Raw genomic sequence first — 25,853 nt, 5'->3', positions numbered from 1 at the left:
GAAAATCCAAATAAACCACATCCACTGGCTCCCCCTCAGCAACTCTACTTGTTACACACTCGAAGAATTCCAGTAGACTTGTCAAGCATTATTTCCCTTTTGTAAATCCATGCTGACTCTGTCCGATCCTGACATTGTTGTCCAAGTGGTCTGCTGTTAAATATTTTATAATCAATTCTTGATTTTTTAGACCAATATAATTGTTGCTTTATTATCCTTCAATACCTTCTCTTCCTATCATTGTGAAGCAAAGTTCACCAAGCATTGAGATTCTTCGCCCTTTGATGAGGAATGTGAGGTAGGGTTAGATCATAATGAGACAGGTTCCTTTTTACTTTCTTCGTGTGTTGTTGCAATAATAATACTAATCAGTCAAGAGGCATCACATGTTCAGACTTCCACCACATTCGTGCACCAGAATTCCATATTGTACCCTGTATGGTGCCGATACACTTTCTTGTACAATGACATTGTTGTGCTTCTTGTTTAATATTACATTGTTTTGGCGATACATCCTATTACAATATATCTGTTTCAATCTTATCAGGACTTTGGGGATAAATTGGGAACAAATGTTTCCACTGGATCCAAGTCAGAAAACTTATGAACACCAAAAGATAAATCACAGAGGTTTGGAGAATTTAGCCAGTTGTTATTGCATAGGATGCATCAGAAATATTGATAAGATGTTTATTAAAGAGTGGATAAATGAAATGAAGAATGTTGAACTTATGGGAAATGGGACTAAGTTAGTTAGGTCAGAGCTGATGCAGACACAAGCAGTTCTGTGACCCTGTGTGCAGTAAAGGTCTGTGGGTGGAATTTTCCATTCCAGGTCTAAGTCAGTGTTTCCCGCTGCGGAGGCCAGTGGAAATTTGCCCGAATTGCACGATGCTGGCCTAATTAATTGTGCAGTTGGGGTTTCCCAATGTTGTGTGTGTTGGGGTGGACTGGATGGCACGGCCCTGCTGTCATACCCACGCACCATATTAAGGCACCTGGACATCAACTTACCCACTGTTGTAGGAAGAGATGATCCACGGATCACCGGGATCTCCAGTCCCCAGATTCAGTGACACTTCCGTTGATATGCTGTTCAATGCAATGGAGGCCAGGACAGGCATCCTCTACCCTGAGGAAGGAAGGAGGCAGCTGAGCCATCAGACCGACAGCATTGGAGTATGTCTCCAAAGTGGTCAGTGTGCAGGGACAACACCCGAGAACTCCCCTGTAGTACCACAAATGCATGAATAACTTCATCTGCTCTGCCAAGAGAATCCTCAACTGCTCACACTCACGCTTAAGAAAGGTGAGAGAGGGAATCTCAGGAATTATAAACCAATTAGCCTAACCTCTATTGTCAGGAAGTTGCTAGGTGCCGTCAGGGCACCTGCCATGCTGTATGGACCACGCCAGAAGATTTCTTGCAAAATGTGGCACAAAAAGCCAGCTGCACACCAGTTTTCCCGCCTCAGCCTGCACTCTGTGCAAATAATGGAAACGTCCACCAAGAGTCTACAATTAAGGATGGAGGTGACTGAATACCTTGAAAACTTTCAGCTGATCAAAGTGAGTCAGAATAGATTTGTAAAGTGTAGCTCGTGCCTGATAGAACTGATTGAACTTTTGAAAAGCAGACTGAACTGGTGTACAGATGGTGCCTATGAATGTTATTTATATGGACCTCCAAAAAGCATTTGAAAAAGTCTCTCATAAAGAAACTGTTGGCTGAACTTGAAGCCCATGGAATTGAAGGAAAATTAATGACTTGGACAGGAAATTGGCTTCGCAACACAAGTCAGAGTAGGGATAATGGGTAGGATGTGACTCATGGTATTCCACAAGGATCTCTATTGGGACCCCAAGCAATTCATTGGGAGGGATCCTCTCAGCCTGGGGCCGGGCCGGAGAATCCCCACGACCAGTGCCCCGACGCCGGGATGCGATTCTCCTCAGAGTGGAGAATCGGCACTATTGGCACAGGCGTGGTCGGCACAGCACCAGGCTGGGGCCGCTCTATGCGCCCCCCCCCCCCCCACGATTCTCGGCCTGGGATGGGCCGAATGGCAGTTGCAAAAAACCCGAGTGCCGCCGACGGCGTTCACACCTGCTCTCAGCCGGCGGGACCTTGGCATGGAGGATTCCAGGGGCGGCCTGTGGGGTGAGGATCCAAATTAAAATGTCATGAAAAGGTACAGGACATAACTAAAAGCTTTAGAGGAATACTGGCCTTTATATTTAGAGGACTAGAATACAAAGGAATCAGAGTATTGGTCCCCTTATCCAAGGAAAGATACACTGGCATTGGAGGCAGTCCAGAGAAGGTTCACGAGGTTGATCCCTAGTATGGAGGGATTTTGTTTTGAGGAGAGGTTGAGTAGGGTGGGCCTGTACTCACTGTAGTTTAGAAGAATGAGAGGCAACCTTATTGAGACATGTAGGATTCTCACGGGGCTTGACGGGGTAAGTAAGTCTTGAGAGGTTGTTCCTCATGTGGGAGAGTTTAAGCGCAGGGGGCATAGTAAGGGGTTGCTCATTTAAGACAGATAAAATAAAAACATTATCTCTGAAGTAAATGAATCTGTGGAATTATTTACCACAGACCAGGAGTCTGGGTTATTGAGTATGTTCAAGGCTGAGATATATTTTTAATTAGTAAGGGAATCTATGGTTATGAGGATAAGGTGGAAAAGTTGAGTTGAGGATTAGCATATCACATCAGTCATGATTTGACTGAATGGCAGCACAGACTTGATGGGCTGAATGGCCTATTTCTGCTCCTAAATCTTAAAATCTCATGGTCTAAAGTTTTCCTTTTAGATAGAATTTAAAGGTTTATCAGTGTTTTGATCACAGTTTTGAAGATACGGAAGAGAATAAGCAGGATAGATGGTGAGAAACTATTTTCACTGGCTGGGGAGTTAAATGCCCGGAGGCACAGATTAGATCCTGACCTTTTAGGGGTGAAATTAGGAAACACTTCAGCATGCAAAGGGTGATAGATAGAAGTTTGGAACTGTCCACCAGAAGTGGTAACTGATGTTAGATCAATTGTAAATTCAAAATCTAAAATGAATAGGTTTTTGTTATCCAAAGCTATAAAGGGATATGGGGTAAAAATATATGGAGTTCGATCACAGATCTCATTAAATGGTGATTTAGGCTTGAGGGACTAAATGGCCTATCTTATGTTCTTTTATCTTTTACCTCAGTGTTCTTCTCCTTAACCTCTCCCCTATCTGCTCTGACATATTTCTCAATTTCACCCTTGAGCTTTGTTAGAATATTTTTGATTCATCACAGTACTTATCATTAAACCCTCCTCAATATATTGAAGAATTGTTCCTGCCCCTTGTGGTAGTCACCACTAGCAGTATTATATGTATTATGGTAAGACACGTATCGTAGAGGTGCGTGGGTAAATTCCTGCCAGGCACCTCCTGTCCACGAGACAGCAACTCCCCAGAGTCACAGGTGACCAAGTCGGTGCCCATATCAGCACCAGGACTGAGGCGATCACAGAGGAGGATCAAGGCCCCCAACAGACTAAACTTGTAAAGTTTTCCACCACCCCCGCCAGGCACTTTTTTAAACAGGGGGTGAATGTGATAGTCACCACTAGCAGTATTATATGTATTACGGTAAGACACGTATAATAGAGGTACATGGGTAAATCCCTGCCTGCTGGCTCCACCCAGTAGGCGGCATATAAATGTGTGTGCTCGCCGGTGCTGCAGCTATTCTGGTTCCAGCTACAGGAGGCACAACATCTTTGATCAATAGAGCCTTGATTATTCCACTACTCTCGTCTTTGTGGTAATTGATAATGCATCACCCCTGTAGTAGTTTAAATTTCCCTTGCTCTATTCATCTCAATGCAAGGGTATTGATATTGGTTTGGTTTGGCTGAAACCATTCCATCTGTAGAACTCCTCCTAATACCTGAGAATTCTACACCTTTCTACAGCATATCAAATCATGCATTGATGTTTACACTACTTTTAATCAAATGTTATGCCTGGCCTGGAATTGTTTCATGGGAAAGGGCCAGTGGATCTTTACTCTGTGGAATTATAGTTGCTTGCTTTAATAGTACTTGATAAAACACTGCAGAGAGAGATTTACTCTGCTGTATCTTAACTTGGTGCACTCCATAGGCTGTGTCGTGGATGCAATATGTTGCTCCCAACATGTTTAACTTTTGACCTGGAAGTGCTTGATAAGATAGAATAGATGGACTTTTCCTTGCACTTCATCTTTTGCAGATGATTGTGTAATAATTAATTTTGAACGTGGCAGATTTTAAAAATCCATTGCACTCTAACATTCCTCACTCCAGTGTAAACAGAATGTCACTGCAGAAATGCATTCATTCTATCTGGTGGGATATTGCTGTATTTTCTGGTGTCAGTGAGCTAAAGAGCTGGCTACTTGAAGCTTGGTGAAGGTAGGGCAAGAGTTCAGCAGGCAGAACATTTGTCCTGGGAGAGTGGGATTCTAGTTTGCCGCATCTTCCTACCTGCAGGCCATTTTCAAAGTGATCTCATCAGAGGGACAACAACGGCCTTCTGCAAGAGGTGGGTAGTAAATTAAGGGGCTTATGGAGTTCCCTCTCCCTCGCCAACTGGAATTGTCCAGTTGTTGGTCAGAACTCACACCCTCCTGGTAGCTGAAACACAGCCAGTGACCTCCAAAGGCGGATGTTGGCCCAGTGCTCCAAATCTTTAAAAAAAATATTCCCACCTTTCCCTTGCAACAAACTTTCAAATGGCCACAGCCCCAGCTGCATCCACAGCTCTCCCTTTGAATAGTTAATTACTTCCTCCACCAAGGTGGTCTGGCAGCTGGGCCAGTCAACAATTTCAATAGTGCTGACAGGGCACATCATCTTGGGGCACCCTCTTTCTCCCTTACCTGCATTGGCAGAGTATAGCTCTCTAAAGTTCTGGACGGCCTCTTCGTCCACCAGCAATGAGCCTGCTCATGCTTAACTGGATCACAATTGCCCCACTTTGGCCATTAATTGTTCAATCCTGCGAAGATGGATGTTGGATGGCTAGATCCCAACAGCGGGGAACGTGACCGTAAACAGAAAATCCAACCCACAGTCTTTATATGCTGTTATTATCAGCTAGCCTCAGTAAACTACAGTGAAAATTATTTTCTGGAAAGAGATTCCTCTTCACCCAACTTCACCCGGCTTCAGTGTTCTTAAAGGTGCCAGTGATGAAAATGGGAGGACAGTCACATGACACAAATGCTTTGGTGAAGCAAACTCCAGATATTTTCAAAATACCATAAATAAATGTTTCTGTAGTGCTGACAAGGGTTAAGATTAGTTGGTACATTACATAAACATATTTGTTTTGTTGCAAGATGTAATTCAATATAGCATCTTGGAATGATTTATTTAGAATGGTATGATCCCTGTAACAAGCTTTACCTGATTTACAATAATGTCTATTACAGCTCATTGCACATTTTAGAGATTTGGTGACGTACACTGCTGCTGCCTACATGTGTTTGATGACCTCTCTTTTCTTCTCTCTCTCATTCAAGTACATGGATTTTTTTTTTTAATCTACACACTTTATACCATGTGTGATCAATTAAACAGTTCAAGGCATAACTTTTGCTGTAAGTTATGTATCAATGCTTGACTTAACAATCAAATACTGTATTTAAAATATAAATCACATACTGTGAAAGAAAGATCAGCAGAAGTGGTGTTTATAAGCACAGTAGCAGAAGGGTCTCAGAATCTGCTAAACCAGCTGAGTGGCATCATGCACTGGGACTTCCACCATCCTTTAGCTATGCTTTAAGAAAACAGAGCCCATTCATTGGGTATTTTGGGGTATGTATTCAAAGTACTTCAGTCCCATCATGTCCTCAATCAGTATTAATTTTAGTTCAATTACTGTGAGCTTTGCAAAAGAGTCATCAAAGGAAGCCATTTTTATTGAACCTAACTTGACTTGCTCCTGACTAACATATTCTAGCTGTTTTTTCTCCCTGCAGTATGTCTCTCATTTAGCAGAATGCTAATGTTCTTAAATCCACTAATGCACATATTATTTTCTTTAAGCCAATTTATTTTCTTTAAACCATAACTTTTAGAGAAGAATTATGCTTTTAAATTTCCCAAAGATTTGGAAATTAACTCTGTCAGACTGTTGATCCCCATTGAATTCAGTTGCTTAATGATGCTTCATCTGAAAGTGAATTTTATCACCACCCGAGCTGCCATTCGCCTACAGTGATAAGAAAAATAAACTCCAAAATTTAACAGTCATTTTTTTCATATTTCAGTTTCTGTTGTGTTTCCCTCTTTTCTTCTCTCTCTGCTACTCTAGTGATCTTGACAAAGACTTTTGGAATAACAATGACAGCACAGTGCAAAAGAAATGGAGTTCCTACCCTCCAAAGGAGTTCATTCTAAATATTTCGCCTTATGCACCTTATGGTGACCCACGACTTTCACTCAAGTGAGTTTCTTTCGATGATTTGGTTGTCTATAGTATGTACAATGCTTCCTTCCTCTGTTTCCTACCCATCCAACCAATCATCCACTCACACCCACTCCCAATCCTTCTGCAACCCCATGAACAGCTTGATCCCATGGAGATGAACAACCCTTCTATACCTTGCTTGACGTTCACAACTGAAAATCCTTCCTCATTTGATCCTCATGTGTGGAATAGCAGAGTGTTGCTTACTGAGGCCTGTGCAAGCATTCCCTCTGCAACACTGTGTAGCAGAACTAACTTTACGAAATGATTGTCTGATCTGTAATATGGATGCTGATGGCATTTTTCTGACTGCTTAATCTCCTTTTGCTGTTTATTTTTTTTGAGCTTTGGAAGGAAGGGTTCTTTAGGTGTGCACTGTCACACTGTAACAGCATAACTACTTTACTCCAATCTTCAATTAGGGCTGACTCATTCTCTGTCCACTCTGCTTCCTGTCCGTATTAGTGGCTCTCTCATGTCCGGTAACAAAGCTTCAGTAGCTGAGAAAGAAACCCGCATGGCCGAGAAGCAAACCCGCAGCAACAGCATGAAGAGCAGCGGATCTTCCAACAATAATCGGGGTGAAGCTGCCAATGGCAAGGTTGGGAAAGGTGGGCGCTGGCACACAGTCCAGACTCTCCTAGCATCGGGCAAGCTCAACCAAGCTAAGTGAGTTTAAATGGGTAGTTACATACTTACTGAGACTGTGCTGGCTGGAGAAACCAATCTTTTGATTTAAAAATGATTTTTGCAGACAATTTATAACATGTCTTCACCTCATGTGGCTCCTCTGAAGCTCTGGATCACATCGTTTGTCCATCACATTTTTACATGTATGGATTTTAAGAACATTTATATCTTATAAAGCGCGATTTATGCATTGACTCACCATCACAATTAATTTGTCATATCATTCACACAGCACCACTGAAATGTCTCACTAACATTTTATTTAGCTTGCCTTAGGAATAACAAATGCTGGGTTTCATTGCAGATTTCAGGATCTGCTCTCTCCCTGTAATTAACTGGCTTTGTGGGAGACAAATGCTCTTTGCCCACAGTGATATGCTGCAAATTGGCAAACCAAAAGGTTTGTCCAGACTTCTGATTAGATTGCAATAAATTGACAGGCATGAAGTCTCCTATTTAGCAGGTGGAACTTGGCATTGTTCTTTTTCCTGATACTATTCTTTTCATTGGCTGTACTTGCCATAAAAGCACTGGCTCCCTACAGTCAGCCAGAAAAGCACTGGCTCATTGTAGTCAATGAAACAATGGCTTTAAACAGGCCTGCTGATTGATTTTTATCAAAACATATATTCCCATATTTATTTGAAATAATTCAAACAATGTACTTTGTTTTGCAAAAGGTCTTTTATTAAAAAAACGCAATGGAGAACTCCACCTGACCAAGTTGGGTCATGGAAAGTTTAGAAGCAGCAAGGTCCATTTTCATACACATACTCAGCAGCTTATACTTGGAGAAAAATGAAAATTACATGCTACTTGTATCTTTAATTTTCAGTATATCTTATATCAGAAAGAGGCATAGAACCAAGTTGGAAAAAGCGATGTGGGTTAATTTTGGGTAGTTGATGATTGAGTTACTTTTCTCTGTTAAATTAAGAAAACATTATCCATTTAGAGAGAACGGAATCTTTTCGTGCACAGGATAGATCACTGTGATTGCCACAGAATTTTAGTGAGACAATATATCCTCAATGACTTGCTAAATATTACTCTGCAATGATGGCTTGTATCTGTGGCTGAATTTTATGCAGTAAAAGTTAATTGTATTTGTGGTTTTTTATGAACTCCCATTTAGGGATGTATATTTGTCTATATTAGCTTGTGGTGTGTGGTGTCAGGCTTCCTTAATGATTCAGTATTGTGCATGTGCCCATTTTTCCTGGTCCTCTATTAGGAATGGTTGTCTTGGTAATCCCTGGCAATTGTTTCTGTGGCAGAATTGAAGTGCAGTTATGTTTTCTGGAGCCTCGGAAACCCTAGGAAGATTGGATAGAGCTTTGAATTTGGTTTATTGAATTTCTTTCATCTTTGAACATATCTGAATCTTGGTGCCAAAGAAGCTCTTCAAATTCTAGCTTCCTGCGAAGAAGGCAATAATCTCTGCCTGTTAGTTATTCATTTTTACAATACGAGCATTGAATTGTTTTTTCGTTAGGTACTCCACATATGGGAGCAAAGACCTGAGAAAGCCTTGTCCTAAAATAAGGGTTGTATAAGGTATAGAGCGTTGGTTTGAGGGACCTCCACTGCCTGACTCTGTTGCAAGCTACACCCATCATCATAAAGCTTTGGGAAATCATAGTCTTCTGTTTTAGATGCAGCCAGGCACTGCCCATTGGGAGCCTGAAAATCTTCCCCACACCAAATTAATCCCAAAAATACACCATGCTGCCCCTAGATTCCATACTCTTTTATAATTACGGAATACAAGCAATTCTTTATGACATCATAAATTAGCTACATCTAATTTTTCACACATCAAAACAAATGTAACTTTTTTGTAAGTTTGTTGCCAATTGATTCTTGATCACATAGTAAACAGGAATATATAATCAGGTAAGGATTCATGTCCAATCTCTTTGTGCGCTGTTTCACAATTATAACACTTTCCACACTCATGTTTCACTTAACTATAAGTACAATTACAATGTTAATGTTGCCATTGGTGTTAAACTTTAACCTAAATCACTAAGGCACTTTGTTTAGTGTTATTGTGTAGTATATGAATGCACATTTGATTTGTTGTACAGAAGGCATTCTATTTGTTCAGGAGATTCTCCTATTTATTACGGTTTAATTCTCATCAAAGAACAAGACAAATAAATGTGATTGGCATGGTTTGTTTCCAGACTGGGATTCAGGCGCGATGTTTTGTATAGAGTTAACCAAATTTACCATGACCCTCACTCCCTTTTTATTAAAGGTAACTAAATCAATCCATAAAACACAAGATCTGAGTTAGTTATATCATGTACATTTAAAGTAGCCTACATCTCTGTGCCCAGACAGAATTAGAATCAAGATGACTAGCAAGAATATTTAGCTATAATATTATAGATAATAAAATTGAATAAATACCTGGTTTCCATTAGGAAATTAAAGCGCTTTGTGATGGCAATAAATTGAGACTGTCAATTATTCCACAGGGGGCTTTAAAGGTTCATGAATGGCTGAATCTGGGCAAATTGGGCTGTCATCTGGGAGGGTTGTTTCTTCCTCAGTTGAAAAGCAATGACATCAGGATCAATATATATTTTGGAATTTTGCTGGTAACTTTTCAGGTCAAGAAATAATTATGTAGAACTTTTTGAAGAAGCTTGAATGAGTGATGAATCCATGACACATTAGATTTTACATGATCTTTGCAAAAAGTGCATTTGATTATGTCAAATGATCTCTTGGGGAGAGTTTGCAGCAATTTCCAAATGATGCAGCTGTTAAAGGTGAAAATATTCACAAGAAGGCCTAAGTATAAGTAAGAAAAAGCAGTTTATTATATCAGAATTTTGGGAGAAAAGGCCTGAGGCTCCGCAGCCTTTTGACAGCACCCTTTCTCACTTGAGCTAAGGCTCACATGGGTTAATATACAGATTCAAGGCGCGGAATTAGATGTATTCTTATTTACATACAATCAATCAACTATATTCGCATCACACTTCATTACATGTAGTCAATCAATTTTCTTAGCATCCCAGTTATCTCATATATGGTTAAAGTTGGTGTTGTCTTACCCACCCCTAACTTCAAACAGAAGTCATTCAAAACTAAGACAAGGATATGTCCTCTCTGTAGCTGTGGACCTTGAGCTTTATCAAGGATACATTACACTCCTTGTTCTGTGAAGCTGTTATCAGTGGCTGTTAAAATACTCCTTAGGTTCTCATGAGGTAGTTTACACAGTTTGTAACTTGTTGTTCAGGAAAGTGGCTAGTTCAGCCATTTTGTGTCTTTAGTGTTGCTTTAATAACTAACAGCCATTTTGTGTCCTTTCTGATATTAACAAGCATTGTGTATACATTATCTATTTCTACAAATTGCTTCTTCTAAACAGGCATCTAAGCCAATGAGTATCTTTTGTCTCATCAGAACTATTCAAAAGTAATATAGGAGCACAAATGTAGTTACAGGCCCACCTATAATTTATAACATAGTCCAGTATCAGAAAATGCCCTCCAACAACAGCCATGTCACATAGACAATATTGTTTGTTTTCACCTTTGACACTCTAACTGAGAAGTTAATTTGACACTTTTTATAAAATCATTGTCATTAAATACTAATGTTGGAATTATGCACGATTGCATTTTTGGGTAGGAAGTTATCAAGGAGAATTTCTCACAGCTTAACTTTCCTACAGGCAATCAGATAAGTGCGGGGCATACTTAATGGCACTGTTGGGGCTTTGGTTGAAATTATCACTTTGTTGCTGATGAGCAAGTCACAATCCAGGAAAAGGATACAAAACGGGATTACTGGCACCTCAAGGCAAATAATGCTTTTAATTCAAAAGATTACATTTTGTATCCATTCATTATATTGAACCTTTATTTTTTGAAGTCCTGGCATTGAGCATCTGAAGTCCTTATATGACTTTTTAAGACAAAAGCACAATTGGATTGAACCATCAACATCCTGGTTATAATTATCATCACAGGATAACTCGAAGCTCAAGAGTGCTTGTAAATTATGTATTGTTAGTTCTATAGTGAGTAGCAATCACAGATGTCTGCAACATTTTTCTGCATTAGTGCTGTTTGAGTTGTGTTGAGTTCAGTCTTTCAACTAAACTTGCACCTCATACCATAATCCAAACACATTGCTATTGCCTTTTGTTATTGCAACATTGTACCTGTTTAACAGTTCACGTTTTCATTTACATTGAAACCCAGACTCACGGTTAGACTAAGTATTTTTTAAAGGAGTTTAAGATCATGTATGCCTGAAAAAAATGGGGGAAATATTTATAGGAATAGGTCTCAAGTTTAAATAGAGGCCAATAAAGCAAAAAAGAGATGAATTCCCTGAAGCTAGTGGTATGGAATGTGATGAGGGATGATAACTTCTTACTTCTAGCGAAAAGAAGTACTCAAGCACGTTTTGTTTGCACTGTTGCACAGTCAAATTATATGACGATTTTAAATCTGTAGCAACAAACCTGGTGCGTGTGATTCTGTACAGATACTTACCTGATTCGCATTTACAACTCATAGAGCTGTAGTTGATTTTACAATTATGACTCCTATGTCAAATGCTTGATCCAATTAGAACATCAAGGTGCTTCCCTGGGATAAATAGACAGAAGGGAAATAGGAAGGCAGGTCAACAGATGATTTAAAAACATTTTTGGCAGATGCCTGGGGGCAGACCTTCTGATAGATATAGGGTAGAAAGGGAGCAAACCTAGTCATGGCACAGAGAGAATAAAGAGTTTGAACATGGCATGGGAAAGCAGACCTGCAGCAACACCCTAGTAGGACAGAAGAATTAAAAGATAGGAGTAAACAAATGATATAATTGACTATAAAAATGGAAAGAAAAAATTGTTTACAAAATGAAATCATCAAAAGTAAAACATGAAAATATTTATTCTCCAGAGACATCTGCCATGTAAACCAGTCAGTGGCTCAAACTGTCATTTAATTTAATGTCATGATTTATTTACTCATCTGGTTCATCATTTGGCTTTGTTTTATTTCCAAATAACTTGTTTATCTGTCAGAGCTCACACTATCACCAGCTGTGTTGCTTGTCAGACCTCCGTCCCACCTTTCCCTTTGTGAATTCATCTGTTGTCTATATTTGACATTTGGCATAATGTTTTCTTTTGTAGTGTTTGTGGTCAGCAAGGCTCCCCTTCCTCGTGTTTCACTCTTACAGATGCACAAACTCACTATCTCGCCTTAACTCTCCTGGGCTGCCCTCAAACACCTTTGATCTCCCCTTTAACATGCTTGGGCTGCCTTTGGCATAGATTGACCTTTCCTTTGTTGTCCAGCTCCCTCCCTCTATCCCCTGGGACCCTTCTTCACGACCCAACTTCCCTTCCATGAAAAGCCAAACCCTAACCTCCCTGGACAGAGCCTACCCTAACTCAGTGCAACAGCTTAGCTCCCTGGGCCAACAAAGTTCCCCATAAAAGAAATGCATCTCTTATTCATTCCAAATCCACCCGGTAGATTGCATTGTTTGCTGCTGACTTATTTGCAAAGGTTTAATTTCATCCAGCTGCCATTTGTTTTAATGAAAGTGCTTCACATGCTAATGCTGTCGGGAACAACAATTCTCCTTTAATCTGCTGTACTTTCTTCCCAAAGTCATGCTGACACTGGGAAATTGATATTTTGCCTCCCATGCAACTAAGAACCTTGCCCCATCTTGTTTTCCCCTCCCAGAAGCTTCACCAGATTCCACCCTCTCCCTCGTTCACTCTGGTGAACACACGCAGAGACTCACTTTGTCACACATCACATGGCTGGATTTTTATCTCTGAAAATTCACAACTTTACCAATATGAACCAGTCACCTTCTCCATACCCACCATATTTCTGTCTTTTAGAGATGTGGCTGGGCACATTTTGTGTCTTATGCCTGGGGGCATGTGACAGAGGCATGCAGGTGCGGAGGCAGGCTGATTAGAAGGTCCACACCGGTTCTCCAGGACCTCTGCCCAACTCTCCATAATGTTCTCACCCCCTCCCAACCACTCCATGCCTTGCTATATCTCCCATGCCTTTGCTAAGCCCCCACGTATCCTCTTTAGCCATTCAGACAGTATCCACAAAGACAGACCTCAGGAACCACATGATAGCAATGGGAAGTCCTTGAAATGGACCTAAAAAAATACTTCTAACTATTTATAATTATCAGTCAAACACTCTACCACTCATACCACACAGAAAAGAAACTCCAGTGCCATTGAAAAAATGTTAAATCCCCTTAAGTGGTCGTTAAGTTGATTATTTTTCTTTCACAGGATGTTGGTGTTGCAGTCTAGGCTAATATCTATTGTCCATCTCTAATTGTCCTTGAGAAGATGGTGGTGAGCTGCCATCTTTAACTTGTGCAGTCCTTCTGGTATAGCTACACCCACAGTGTCGTTAGAAAGGAAGTTGAGCCAGTTATTGTGAAAGAATGGCAATATAGCTCCAAGTTCAGAATGGTGTGCGATTTCGAGAGGAACTTGCAGGTGGTGGTGTTCCCAATGATCTGCTGCCCTCATCCTTTTAGGTAGTCGAGGGAGTGTATGCTTAAGTTGGTGGAGGGCAGCACGGTGGCACAGTGGTTAGCACTGGGACTACAGCGCTGAGGACCCGGGTTCGAATCCAGGCCCTGGGTCACTACCCGTGTGGAGTTTTCACATTCTTCCCGTGTCTGCGTGGGTTTCACCCCCACAACCCAAAGATGTGCTGGTTAGGTGGACTGGCCATGATAAATTGCCCCTTAATTGGAAAAAATAATAATTGGGTACACTAAATTTAATTTTAAAAAAGTTGGTGGATTGTGTGCCAATAAAGAGAGCTGCTTTGTTCCGGTTGATAAGCTTCTTGAGTGTTGTTGGAGCTGTACTTGTGCAGGCAAGTGGAGAGTTATCCATCACACTCCTTGACTTTTGCTTTGTAGATGGTAGACAGTCTTTGGGCAGACTAGAGAATCCCCAACCTATAGCGACAGTATTTATATGGCTAGTCCAGTTCAGTTTTTAGTCAGTGATAACCCCAAGATGTTGATAATAGGGGATTTAGTAATGGTAATACCACTGAATGTCAATTCAAAATTATTTATATTCTCTCTTGTTGGAGATGATAATTGAAAGCATGCAAATATATATACAGAAAGCACATCAAACACAAATTATAGTTTCCTAAAACCATCAGTCAAGCCCTCACCATCTCAGACTGAAGGGACAATCCTTTAAAACTGAGATGAGGAGGAATTTCTTCAACCAGAGGGTGGTGAATCTGTGGAACTCTTTCCCACAGAAGGTTATGGAGGCCAAATCATTGAGTGTCTTTAAGACAGAGTTAGATAGGATCTTAATTAACAAGGGGATCAGGGGTTATGGGGATAAGGCAGGAGAATGGGGATGAGAAAAATATCAGCCATGATTGAATGGCGGGGCAAACTCAATGGGCCGAGTGGCCTAATTCTGCTCCTGTGTCTTATGGTTTAAGCCATGCTACCAGCCTCCTGAAAAACTGTGTAAACGACTAACTGCTGACCTAAGTGCTTTATCAGATTTTGAAACTCAGGCAAGCACAATCGGCTTAACTGCCAAAACAAACGATTATAGCTCGGACAATGAAACCTTTCGAAACTGAAGCAACAGATGGCTAGGTTTTTTCTAAGTTACATCAAATGGCCTCTCATTTAAAGCCCTCCAGGAATAGAGGGCTAGTTATTCTTAAAATTTAAACAGCAGGCATTTGTTTTTCTAAGTTAAAACACCGTGAGCATTAAAATCACTTCAAATCATAAGAGAGTTTGCACTATTTTCTACAATTTTGAGATGCATAATAATATCTATTTGGGAGAAGTACTATAATATATATAATATAATATATAATATAATATAATGCATCTCCACGTTATGGGTATAGAGGGATATGGGCCAAATGCGGGCAAGTGGGACTAGCTTAGTGATAGAAACTGTGTGGCATGAACCAGCTGGGCCGAAGGGCCTATTTCCAAGCTGTAAACATCTATGACTCTATAACACACAATAATGGTTGATGTAATGGTTAGCCTACTTTCCATGACAGAGCCCCTAGACCAAACACTGCAGTAAAAGCATGTATAACTTATGAGATGGGATATAATAGTGATATTTAATGTTGCTCACCTGTCAGAATGTTCCTGACTCCTCAGAAGATTTCTTCCAAGTTACCTGCACTGTTGGATGTGAAATACAAACTTCCCCTGGTCTGGCAGTAGCGACCCTGATGTCACAAGCTGTGCGTGTGGGCTCACAACCCAAACCTTGGCTGAACCTCTTCCTGCCTCTGAAAGGGAAGTTTGTGTATGATTCTGTTTGTGTGTGATTCTGTTTGAAGGGTAATTTAAATTTTAGGTCCCACTGCCTATGTTTGCCAATCTTCACACCCGTTCCCGATATTTATGGGACACAGAAATATGACCCACACTCTCTTTCATGCACACATGGGCAAAATTACATTCCATCTATTTCTCACACACCCACACTCAGACATATGCACAATTACCCACCCCTGTTGTTTCCTCTGAGATATCCCAAAATGTCATTCTCGCTCCCATTTTCTCATTTCCCAAACATGTTTCAACAATATTAAGTATAGCTATGGGGCATACTTCCATATGATATACAGCTATAACATCTCCATGGCTACCATTTTACTGTCAAATTACTTGTCTGAAATCAAGTAACATCATGGAGAAAGTTCAATGATATTCAGCCAAATATTAGCAGAAATTAAATCATCCTCTTTTGCTCCTACCACACTGTAGTGTTGACTCCAAATCCATTAACCTCTGGTGGCTGCATGCTCAACCTGAGATCAAATGTCCTGTTTTCTATGAGCTGAGCTTAAAGTCAACATCCTATCTGTCCTCATGTTTGCTTGAACCCAATTCCAAAGGTTAGTTCACCTCCATCCTTGTCATAGCCCTACTGCTAATGATATTTGTTACCTTTGTTATCTTATCTTCTCTGACAGATCACTTACAAGCTGCTCAAGTTCCATCCTGCACAAACTCGCCTTGATCTCTCTCCAACTCCTCGGCCTGCATTCTGTACTCTAAAGTGCTCTTCACCCAGTGTCCCTGTCCTTGAATTCCCTTCCCATCTCTCAGTCCATTGAATTCAAAAACTTGATCTTTGCATACAAATTCCTTCACAACATCACACACTAATATCTCTTCAACCTCTTCCAGCCCCGCATCCCAGTCTGTCTTCATCAGGACTCCAACTCTTGTTTACTATGCATCCTATGGCATTCTACTGTATCGTAGTGCCACTGTCTTCAACCATCTTGACCCTACTCTCAGGAAGTTCCTCCAAAAGCGCCTCAGTCTTGATATTTCTCTTACCTCTTTAATCTACTTCAATTGTGCATTCAATCATTTCTCCCAATCTGTCTTTTGCTGCTCATCATTTGTTTCTCTTCCTGTGAAGTACCTTGTGAAATTCTATACATTAATGGCACCATCTGATTTGTGCAGCAAAACATGTGACTATATAGGTAAATGGTGTTGTGTTTATGCATGGCGGGTTTACATTATGGTTGCTTTGTTTGAAACAAAAGCAAAATCTCTGACTGAACTTGGATGTGAGACTTGAATACATTCACTATTGCATTGATCTGTTATCTAAGCACATGCGCTGAAAGCCGTTCTATTTGACATGCCTTTTTTTAGGTAATGAGTGCCTTAGAAACATAAGTAAGAGTGTGCATCGAAGGTAACTCTTGACCTGTTAGAGTATTTATTTCTGATTTATGCTGTCCTGGGACTTGCGGTCAAGTTCGGATGTTAATTTCTGGACAAAGATAAATCTGCTAATTCATGGACTCAAACTTGATATCCCTTTAGACTTTTTAGTTTATGATTTACATTGCATAAAAAGATATCTCTGGTTATATTAGGATACCAGTCATTGTATTTATATATCTGGACATACCATTGCAATTATCACTGAACCATGATTAATGGCATTCCAGTGTGATGAATTATGCTGGTAATTCACTCCAGAATTCGATCTCTAATGAGTGAATGAATGTGTGTAATCCTGACAAAGAGCCTTAACACTATAAACTCTCCTATTCCAGTGTTATCCATTTCAGACATTTATTGCTGTCCCTGTACAAAAGCTCTGAAATGCAGCAAATGTGTGCGTTCTCTGTTTGATATGAATGTGCTACGTGCCAGCAAATCTAAGTGCATAATTGCCAATTAGTGCCATGTTTATCCCCCTCATCAGTGTTGGTGCTGCTCTGTGCTTGTTCTTTGTTACCAATTGCCTCATATATGTCTTGTTTTAAGCAGTACTAGCAACTGACAGCATGTTTACAGTGGTATGGTGAGAATCTCTCAATTTCACATCCAACTTTTGAAACATGTGTCTGCTTTGTGTAAGATTTGGTGGTGAGGGAGCAATTTAATTTACTTTAATCTTTAGGGCCCATGATGACCTCCAGGACTTGTACTGTTTAAAGTTGCAAATCAACATTTGCCCCCTCGAAAAATAAGTGTTGAGTAATTGCTATAACTGAAATATGATTTTACACTCCTTCCAACTTTATACCATGTATGTGAACTAAAACACCCCTCATCTTGAGGACTTAGCTGTCATGTGCTTAGCTAACTCTCACCTCTTGTCAAGCAAGTGGACTCTGTTGCACACTGCAGCTTCATAGACTCTGCTTCCTGCTGATCTTTTTTGAAAAGTAATATTAAAATATTAAAGGTGCCAGTTATATAGCAGTGCCAACATATTGAATGTCTTCTACTTTTTGGAATTGGGTGGGAAGGAAAGCCAAGCAGAAGGAAGAAAAGAAAGCATTCTTCGCCAATTCATTTGCCCACTTGTCCATTGACTCAGGTCAAAATCTGTATTTATGTTTGATAGGTGTTTGAACATTTTAAAACAAGTATGTTTGGGACTATCCAAATATTGAATTGAAGAGATTTCATCATCTGTAATGTACATTGGGCCCAACATTTGTTAGTAATTCCAATTGCAGATTGCTTCTTGATGAACCTAATGCAGTGATGTGACGATTGTTTGATCTTTTTATTTTAACATTTAATTATTTTAACATTCACACTTCAGGTATGGGAAGCACACTGTTGGTCCCAGCCTGCACTGACAAGCCCCTAACCAGCACAAAAATGGATCATAAACAGGGTAGGTGGTGCAGTATGTTAGACACTGACTTTTCACATCTAATCTGATTTGAGTCCTACTCAGGTGGATGGAATGAGTTTGATCTGTCTGTCTGCTGCAAGGGCTCTTTGTGGCATGTATTTTCACAACTCATTCAGTTGCTAATGGACATTGACCCACAGCACAAAACTGCCCCAATTTAGCATTAATTCATAATCCAGTCAGAGAGGTCACAGTATGGCTGTGTGAGCAATTAAACTTTCACTGCAATGGAGGTGCACTAGTGTGATGGGGCTTGACTGGGGGAGTTTTACTGTGGAATAAAGCAGTGCCATACCTGGGAGTGCATGGTACTGACACAGGTTGCCTGGAATGGAAAGTGCTCCATCTCTCATCACTAACATTCATGACCACAGTGAGGAAAAAATAAGAAATGGCAGTCTGCTCAAACTTTTATTGTGCCAATAAAATTTATGCTAATATTTTGAAAAACTGTTAAGATTAGCTCTCATTTTGCTCATTGAATTGGGATATTAAATGTATACCTTGCACACATAAAAGTTTTGAAAATAAATAATTCTACCGTCCACCCTGGCCACCCAAAGTAATTGTAGTGTTAAATAAAAGTTGATGAGACGTTAAAATATAGTTGATATTTTGAGACAGCTTTCAGTTTGCCTACAATACTGCAATCATGCATAGGAGCAGAGACATGCTATCAAAGTAATTAATGTTGACAACTTGGCTGAGGAGAATATACCTAGTGCTGATTCAGTGGCAGCAGCTAAAATAGAACTGAGTCCCTGCAAGGAAGTCTCTCTCACTCTGACTGTGTAAGGTCCTTTGATAATCATTGTTTAGTTGATCATGTTGTTGGATATCTAGAATAAAGGAGACTGCAAGTTCAAACATTGACTATGCTTTAAAATCTTGTATCTTCCGCAGGTATTAAAAGTCCATTGAAATATAAGTTGACAGTGATGTTCTTTATAAATTCACTATTTCCATGAATAGAGGACCAAAGGTCAAATACCCTCTGCAAATAAACTGCAACAACTTTAACTTCCTCTCTTTTTCTCTCTCTAATTTATAATCTGACATTGCTTTCTTTGTGTAGCTACACTAAGGAGATTATAAGAATTACAAATTTCAAATGATCACAACAATTTATACTACAGGAGAATAGAGTGCAAATGAATTGACAAGCAAAATCATTGCTCTGGAGAAAGCATTGGTGCATGATAGGCTCTTTAAGCTCCCAGTAATTAAAAGAAGTTACAAGGTTTGGATGAGTCCCTGTGTATTATTGAATGTTACTTTTAGCAAGAATTAATGAGCCACATTACAAACTTGACTGATTATCTTAAATTGGATGTTAGTATAGCTATTAGCGCACACAGAATTGTTCAGCAAGTGCTGCCGAATCAAGGTGTCACACCTAACAGTCAACTTCTTTTTTAAGTATTGCAAGCGTGGGATGGTGGAGTACAGACTGTACTCTGTCAATACAAACAACTGATATGATATGCTCTTTGATTTGGTCAGCCAATCATTGGGACGTATAGCCGACATAACTGATATCACATCTAAAATTCATGCATGACGTTACTGAATTGTGTGGCATGCATAACATCTCTTGGGCTGCAGCAACATCCTGTTTGTGGAAAATACTACTCATGTAGCAACAGCATAGCAGTAGTATGAAACAGCTTGTTTAACACTAACCGGCACGCGAGCACAGTGGTTAGCACTGTTGCTTCACAGTTCTAGGTTCCCAGGTTCGATTCCCGGCTTGGGTCACTGTCTGTGCGGAATCTGAACATTCTCCTCATGTCTGTGTGCGTGTCCTCCCATAGTCCAAAGATGTGCAGGTTAGGTGGATTGGCCATACTAAATTGCTCTTAGTATCCAAAGCGGTTGGGTGGGGTTGCTGGTTTACGGGTATGGGCGGAGGTGTGGGCTTAAGTAGGATGCTCTTTCCAAGGGCTGGTGCAGACTCAATGGGCCGAGTGGCCTCCTTCTGCTCTGTAAATTCTATGTCTATGTCTAACCTATTGTTTAAATTTTTGAGGTGCTTTGCCTTTCCAGGGTAATTTGAGACAGACTCAGCACTTTTTAGGTCTGAAAATTATGGCCTTTGGCTGATTTGTGATCCACGATCTGACCAGGATAACTTTAATATACTCTACTTCTGTCTTAAATGAGCATACAACTAGGTCCTATTTACAAGATTGCTGATAAAGCCAATATTATAGTGCTTGGAGGTATAGAAATTCCAACGTGTATGTTGATTGGTGAAGTTAGGCTTGTGTAGACAGTAGAGAACCCATTAGCGGAATCCTCATCTTGAAAGTAACCTCACAGAAAGGGAGCCAGGTGATTTTGAGCATGGGATAGAATGTATAGGTCATGTGAGGAAATCCTGCAGATTCAAAGATCACAAACATATCATCTACACATTGGAAATACTCACTAGGTAGGAGGGTAACATCTCTTGGACTGGTGCAGTGCCAGGTATATAGGCCGTATGTGTTCTAATGATCGGCTGATTAAATCAAATAGCGTGTTCCTTCAATTGTTTGTCACGGCCAGATTACAGGCCATGCTCAACCAGCTCATGCTTGAAAAAAGCCAAAGCAAAGTGTTCACAGTTGGATGTGGTTCCGTGATTGGGCAGCACTTGCTGAACAATCCTAATTGCTGCACTAACAACCAATTTGAGATAATCAGTTAAACTCATAACATGGTTCATTTACGCTTGCCTGAAGCAGCATACACTCAGACGCAGGAGCCCATTCTCTGAAAACAAAAGGAATATGTTCAAGCCTTGAGCCTTTTTTGAATTATGCAGAAGCTTTGGGTGCCTGTAGTTCCCCATTGTTCTCCCCATTGCAACACCTCAGCAAATCAGAATTGACTTGCCAATCTGTCAGCACCCTTTTCATGTCACATAAATGTCTGTGATTGTTTGAAATTTTAGCATTCTTTCATGTGTCCTGGAGTGCAAATGCTTTGGCACAAGTCTCTCTTTTCAGCAATATTCAAGTCATTTACTGCCAAGTGACTTGAGATTACCACTGATAAAGCTTTATTCTTGCCCCAATTTTATAGGCTTTCTCCCTGTTTTTAACATTGAAAAACACGATTGCCGTCAATTATTATACAAAAATGGTTCTGGAGGTGTTTAATGCAAACAAAAATTGATGCAGAAATATAATGAAGGTGCAAATATGCCAGGGAATTCATGCCGAACATTACTTTTCATTGTCATCTCTTTGCAGTATGTTTTTTTAACAAGTCAAGTTATTTCTAGAAATTGAACATTTGTCACCTATAGGTATTATTACGTTTAACTTCCTAAATTGCTATGAATAATTTTAGTCCTGATGCTGGTTTTGCTTATTACTACCCGCCAGTGCTGGGGGAAGGATGTTCGATCCATAGCTAAAGCTGTTTTATTTTCAGCAAACCAATTAAGTGCATTTCTGTTAACCCTTACTCACCTGCTGTGTTCCGACAACTGGTGCAAGTCACAGGCTGATCGTGATGAGGAGGGCAAAAAATAAGAACAATTTAAATTGGAGTCGATAACAATGTAACGAGCCACTTTACAGGAAATGAGAATCACCTGCCAGTAATGATGTGTTAATGACCTATGAGTGCAAAGCAAAGCCAGGTATCCAACAAACTCAAGACGCATTACTGTACTTCACTGCAGGTGACTTCGCTAACTGTGCTTTGCTTTTTGTCTTCTCCCTTTACTCTTTCTTTCCGCTCTTTTCTTCTGTCGTGCTGTACTGTTAGCTTGGATGAGCCGACCTTATCAGCAGCATCCACGTTAGAGCACATATCTACGCCACCAGGTGACCAACAGCCGAAATGCCCACGACCTCGGACGCTGCAGAGGCAGCAGAGCCTCCAGCAGCCGTTGCAGCACCATAGACCTGCCCAGAGCCAGCCCACCACCAGCCAGAGTCTTGGGCAGCTTCAGTTCCAACAGCAGACAACCTCCGGCAGCAGGTCTCCCTACAGAGCCCAGCACAGGCCGAGCGGTATGGCGGGCTCACGCAATCGTACAGCTGGAGGCCGCAGCCGCTCCAACCCTGGGAGCTGGGATTACGTGATGGGACAGCTCCGTAATCGAGGGTTAGATATGAAGTCTTTCCTGTAAGTCTCTCTTCATTTTCCTTTCCACCCAAAAAAAAGAGTAATGTCCATATCCCCGATTATAAATCTGTTTGTACTTTTATTTGGACCGCACCTATTAAGAGGTGTGGGTATGCCTTAATTTCTCATTTGTGTTTTGCTAACTTTATCCACAGCAACATATTTGAACAAAACATTCTGCAGGGAAAAAACTGTAAATTGAGTTGGGCTTATGTTCTGAATTACAGGATTTCCTGGACAAATCACCAAGTCTATAGTGAAGGATAATACTGCAATCCTAACTTATCCCTGCCATTGATGGAGAAGTTCTCACTTCAGGTCCAGGGTGTAATGTACAGGTTGAGGACTTGTCAATATCAAAACAGTTGGATTCAAGTAGAAATAATTTACAGGTCACTATTGTTGCAGAGCCGTTGTTGCCCATGGCAACTACTTAGCAGTGTGATTATTCTAGTATAGAAATAGGAAGTGTTTTGGAACACAACTGGCTCATCACTACTGCTCAAGGACAATTAGGGATGGGCAATAAATGCTGGCCCAGCCAGCGATGCTCACATCCCAATGTATCCAGAGAAGAAGGCAATTCAGATCTTTAAGATTTCCAACATTGTATTCTGTTTCATACTTATGTACATGACCCTGGATCTTGTGCCGTTAGAATTTCCCATCTTTGGTGCATTGTTATCTTCTGAAACACAAACGTTTTATATTTGAAGCAGAAACTTGCAAATCCTGAAGTTATCCTTCACCTTTTTAAAAAATCAAATGAAACCATCTTTTGTTTAGCTGAAGAAAACCACCCAGTGTTTTCAAGCAAGTGCTTCAACTAGTGTTGCGTCAAATACACCTCTGTCATAATTTGAATGCATGCCAATGCAAAAAAAAATCCAGCAATGTCTTTGTGTACATGAGGTCTTAGAAAAGTCAATGTGCATCACTGTAATTCTTCTGCACTATTACTGTATCTGCTATTGTGTGCAGCATGGTGGAACAATCCAATTGGATAATGGGCATGTATGCCTATCAAATACCTAAAGAACAAAAATTATTTTGAATGCTCTTTACATTTTCAGAAGTTGAAAGGGAAGCACATATTTGATGCAGCACTAGTATTAACTCTATAATCAGACTATTGTTCATCAGTAAGACATGGAGCAGGTATGTATGCATTTCTACAATGGAATGCTCTTGAACTGTCATGTTAGCACCTGGTGAACTGGTGAAGGCTGAGTTTGCGTCAACCATGCATTTACTGTGACAATGTAATTTTGAATTCAGCAATTGTCCTGGATTTTGTGAACTCCTTAAAAAAACGAAATTAATGTATCTCAGCACAGTCTCATTAAACCAAAACAATTGTGGTTTCTTCTACCTACTGAAACAAAAGTAGAACATTTCTTTTTCAACAAAATATTATTTTGTAAAATCTATTTTGAAGATATTGTCTCATTTAATCTCTCAGTGACTGGTCACTTCCTCTAAATATCCATGTTGGAACCAGGGTTTGCTCTGTACCCTGTTCCGTTGTATTCATGACCGGGATTGGATCTGCAGTTTTCTATGTACTGCAGTTTGCTATGTTTTTCTGCATTGAGGCTCAACGGTTTTTGAGGTTATGTTTGTTACCGAATGCTTGATTACGGCAAAGTTGAATTGTGATGAAAAATTGCTTAGCAAACATAATTTACAAAATGCCAAATTGAGGTCATTGGAGGGAAAGTTGAGATGCTTTGTAAAATCACAAATACGGTTCCAAATTTTTGTCTCGAATAAATAAATAATCTGTGCTCAAATGTTACCAAGCTTTATTAGTTGAATAAAGAATGCTAAGAGTTCAAAACGAATACTAATCAAGGGTCAAAATTGTGTAGAATTCACAGGGGCTTAGGGCAATATGAAATCATTCCTTGAAGATGCAAAGAGACCCACTGATGTTTCAGGTATTTCAATCTCATTATAACTAAACACCTGACATTAGTAGAACAATTAAAGAAAATATATAAACACTTGTACATAATATAAAAATACATGCATGCATTTCCTGCCTATCATATTGAAGGCATGCAATATCCTGTTTGTCATACAATCAATCTCGCCTTTATAAAGGCAAATTCACTTCCGGTGGCGGCTATTAAGGAGTAAGTTGCACATTTCGTGGCTCCCGCTCGGGTCAGACTTTTGGACCTTTCCCCCCGATTTTTCACCGGACTTGAATTGAAAAATCGATGACAGAGGCAATTTTGTACTGGATTCCCACGTTGGTGCATGGAGAGGAGGACTAGAAGTGCTCGCAAAGTCAGAAACAGATGGACAGAGAAGGTTTGGGCTGAAGCTTTAGCGGGAGAAAGCATGGAGGGTGACCGGACCTCTGGCTTGTCGACCCAGTTAACAGAGCAGCTGGTGCAAGTTATCCAGGAGGGCTTCGCCGAGCAGAAGCGGGACTGCTTGGACCCGATTTAAAGAGTCAATTGCGCGGCTGGAGCTTAGATTGGATGCCCAAGATCGGGAGATCCCGAAAGTAGAGAGGGCACTGGCTGACCAGGTGGAACATCAAACTGCAGTGGAGTTGGAGGTGGGATGCTGAGACCAGCAGAAAAGGCTACTGAGAAGGTGGAGGACCTAGAGAATAGGTCCCGCCATCAGAACGTGAGGATCGTTGGGCTCCTGGAGGGGTCCGAAGGATCGGACACTGGGGCATACATAGCGGAAATATTTGAGAAGATGCTGGGGAATGGGCATTCTCCCGACCCTTGGAGGTGGACAGGGCTCACAGAGCGTTCACGAGGAAGCCGCGAATGGGAGACTCCCCGAGGGCAATGATGGTGAGATTCCCCAGGTATTTGGATGAGGAGCGTATTTTACAGTGGGTCAAGCAGACACGGAGCTGTAAATGGGAGAACAGTATCCTACGGATCTATCGGGACCGGAGTGCGGAGGTGGCTAGGAGAAGAGCGGGGTTTAACCAGATCAGGTCGATTCTTTTTAAGAAAAAGGTGAAGTTCGGACTGCTGTATCCGGCCCATCTCTGGGTTACGTACGAGGAGCAACATTTTTATTTTGAGTCACCTGAGGAAACGCTGGACTTTTGAACTTTGCTGCAACGTTCATGTTTAAAAATGTTTCTCATTTTCTGTTTTGTGGACATTATTTGTAATGCCTTCTGTATTAATTTGGGGCCAGTTGCAGAACTGAGTGAGTTAAAGTTTACATTTGCACTGTTGGAAGATGGAGGTGTGTTTATTTAGTTGCTGGATCTCTTGCTTGATCTTTTCTTTGTTTAGCATTTT

The 25,853-nt window shown here is 40.6% G+C and overlaps 1 protein-coding gene across 6 annotated transcripts in view; it reads left to right on the top strand.

The window, feature by feature from the left end:
- Positions 1–25,853, top strand: part of LOC119971728 (synaptotagmin-7-like) — an 883,832-nt gene that overhangs the window by 615,849 nt on the left and 242,130 nt on the right. For 2 of the 6 annotated variants that reach the window (XM_038807685.1, XM_038807687.1), the window contains 3 exons: positions 6,357–6,488; positions 6,978–7,181; positions 22,204–22,566. The exons of 1 other annotated variant lie outside the window; for it this stretch is intronic. In XM_038807685.1, the coding sequence (XP_038663613.1) occupies positions 6,357–6,488; positions 6,978–7,181; positions 22,204–22,566 (699 nt within the window). The remainder of the gene's footprint in view (positions 1–6,356; positions 6,489–6,977; positions 7,182–22,203; positions 22,567–25,853) is intronic. 3 more of the 6 variants (XM_038807688.1, XM_038807686.1, XM_038807689.1) reach the window with 3 other exon arrangements.

The sequence above is a fragment of the Scyliorhinus canicula genome, chromosome 9, assembly GCF_902713615.1.
Source record: "Scyliorhinus canicula chromosome 9, sScyCan1.1, whole genome shotgun sequence".
In the NCBI taxonomy this organism is placed as follows: Eukaryota; Metazoa; Chordata; class Chondrichthyes; order Carcharhiniformes; family Scyliorhinidae; genus Scyliorhinus; species Scyliorhinus canicula.
The sequence above is the reverse complement of the archived record's forward strand: the minus strand, read 5'-3'. Positions and strand labels throughout refer to the sequence as shown.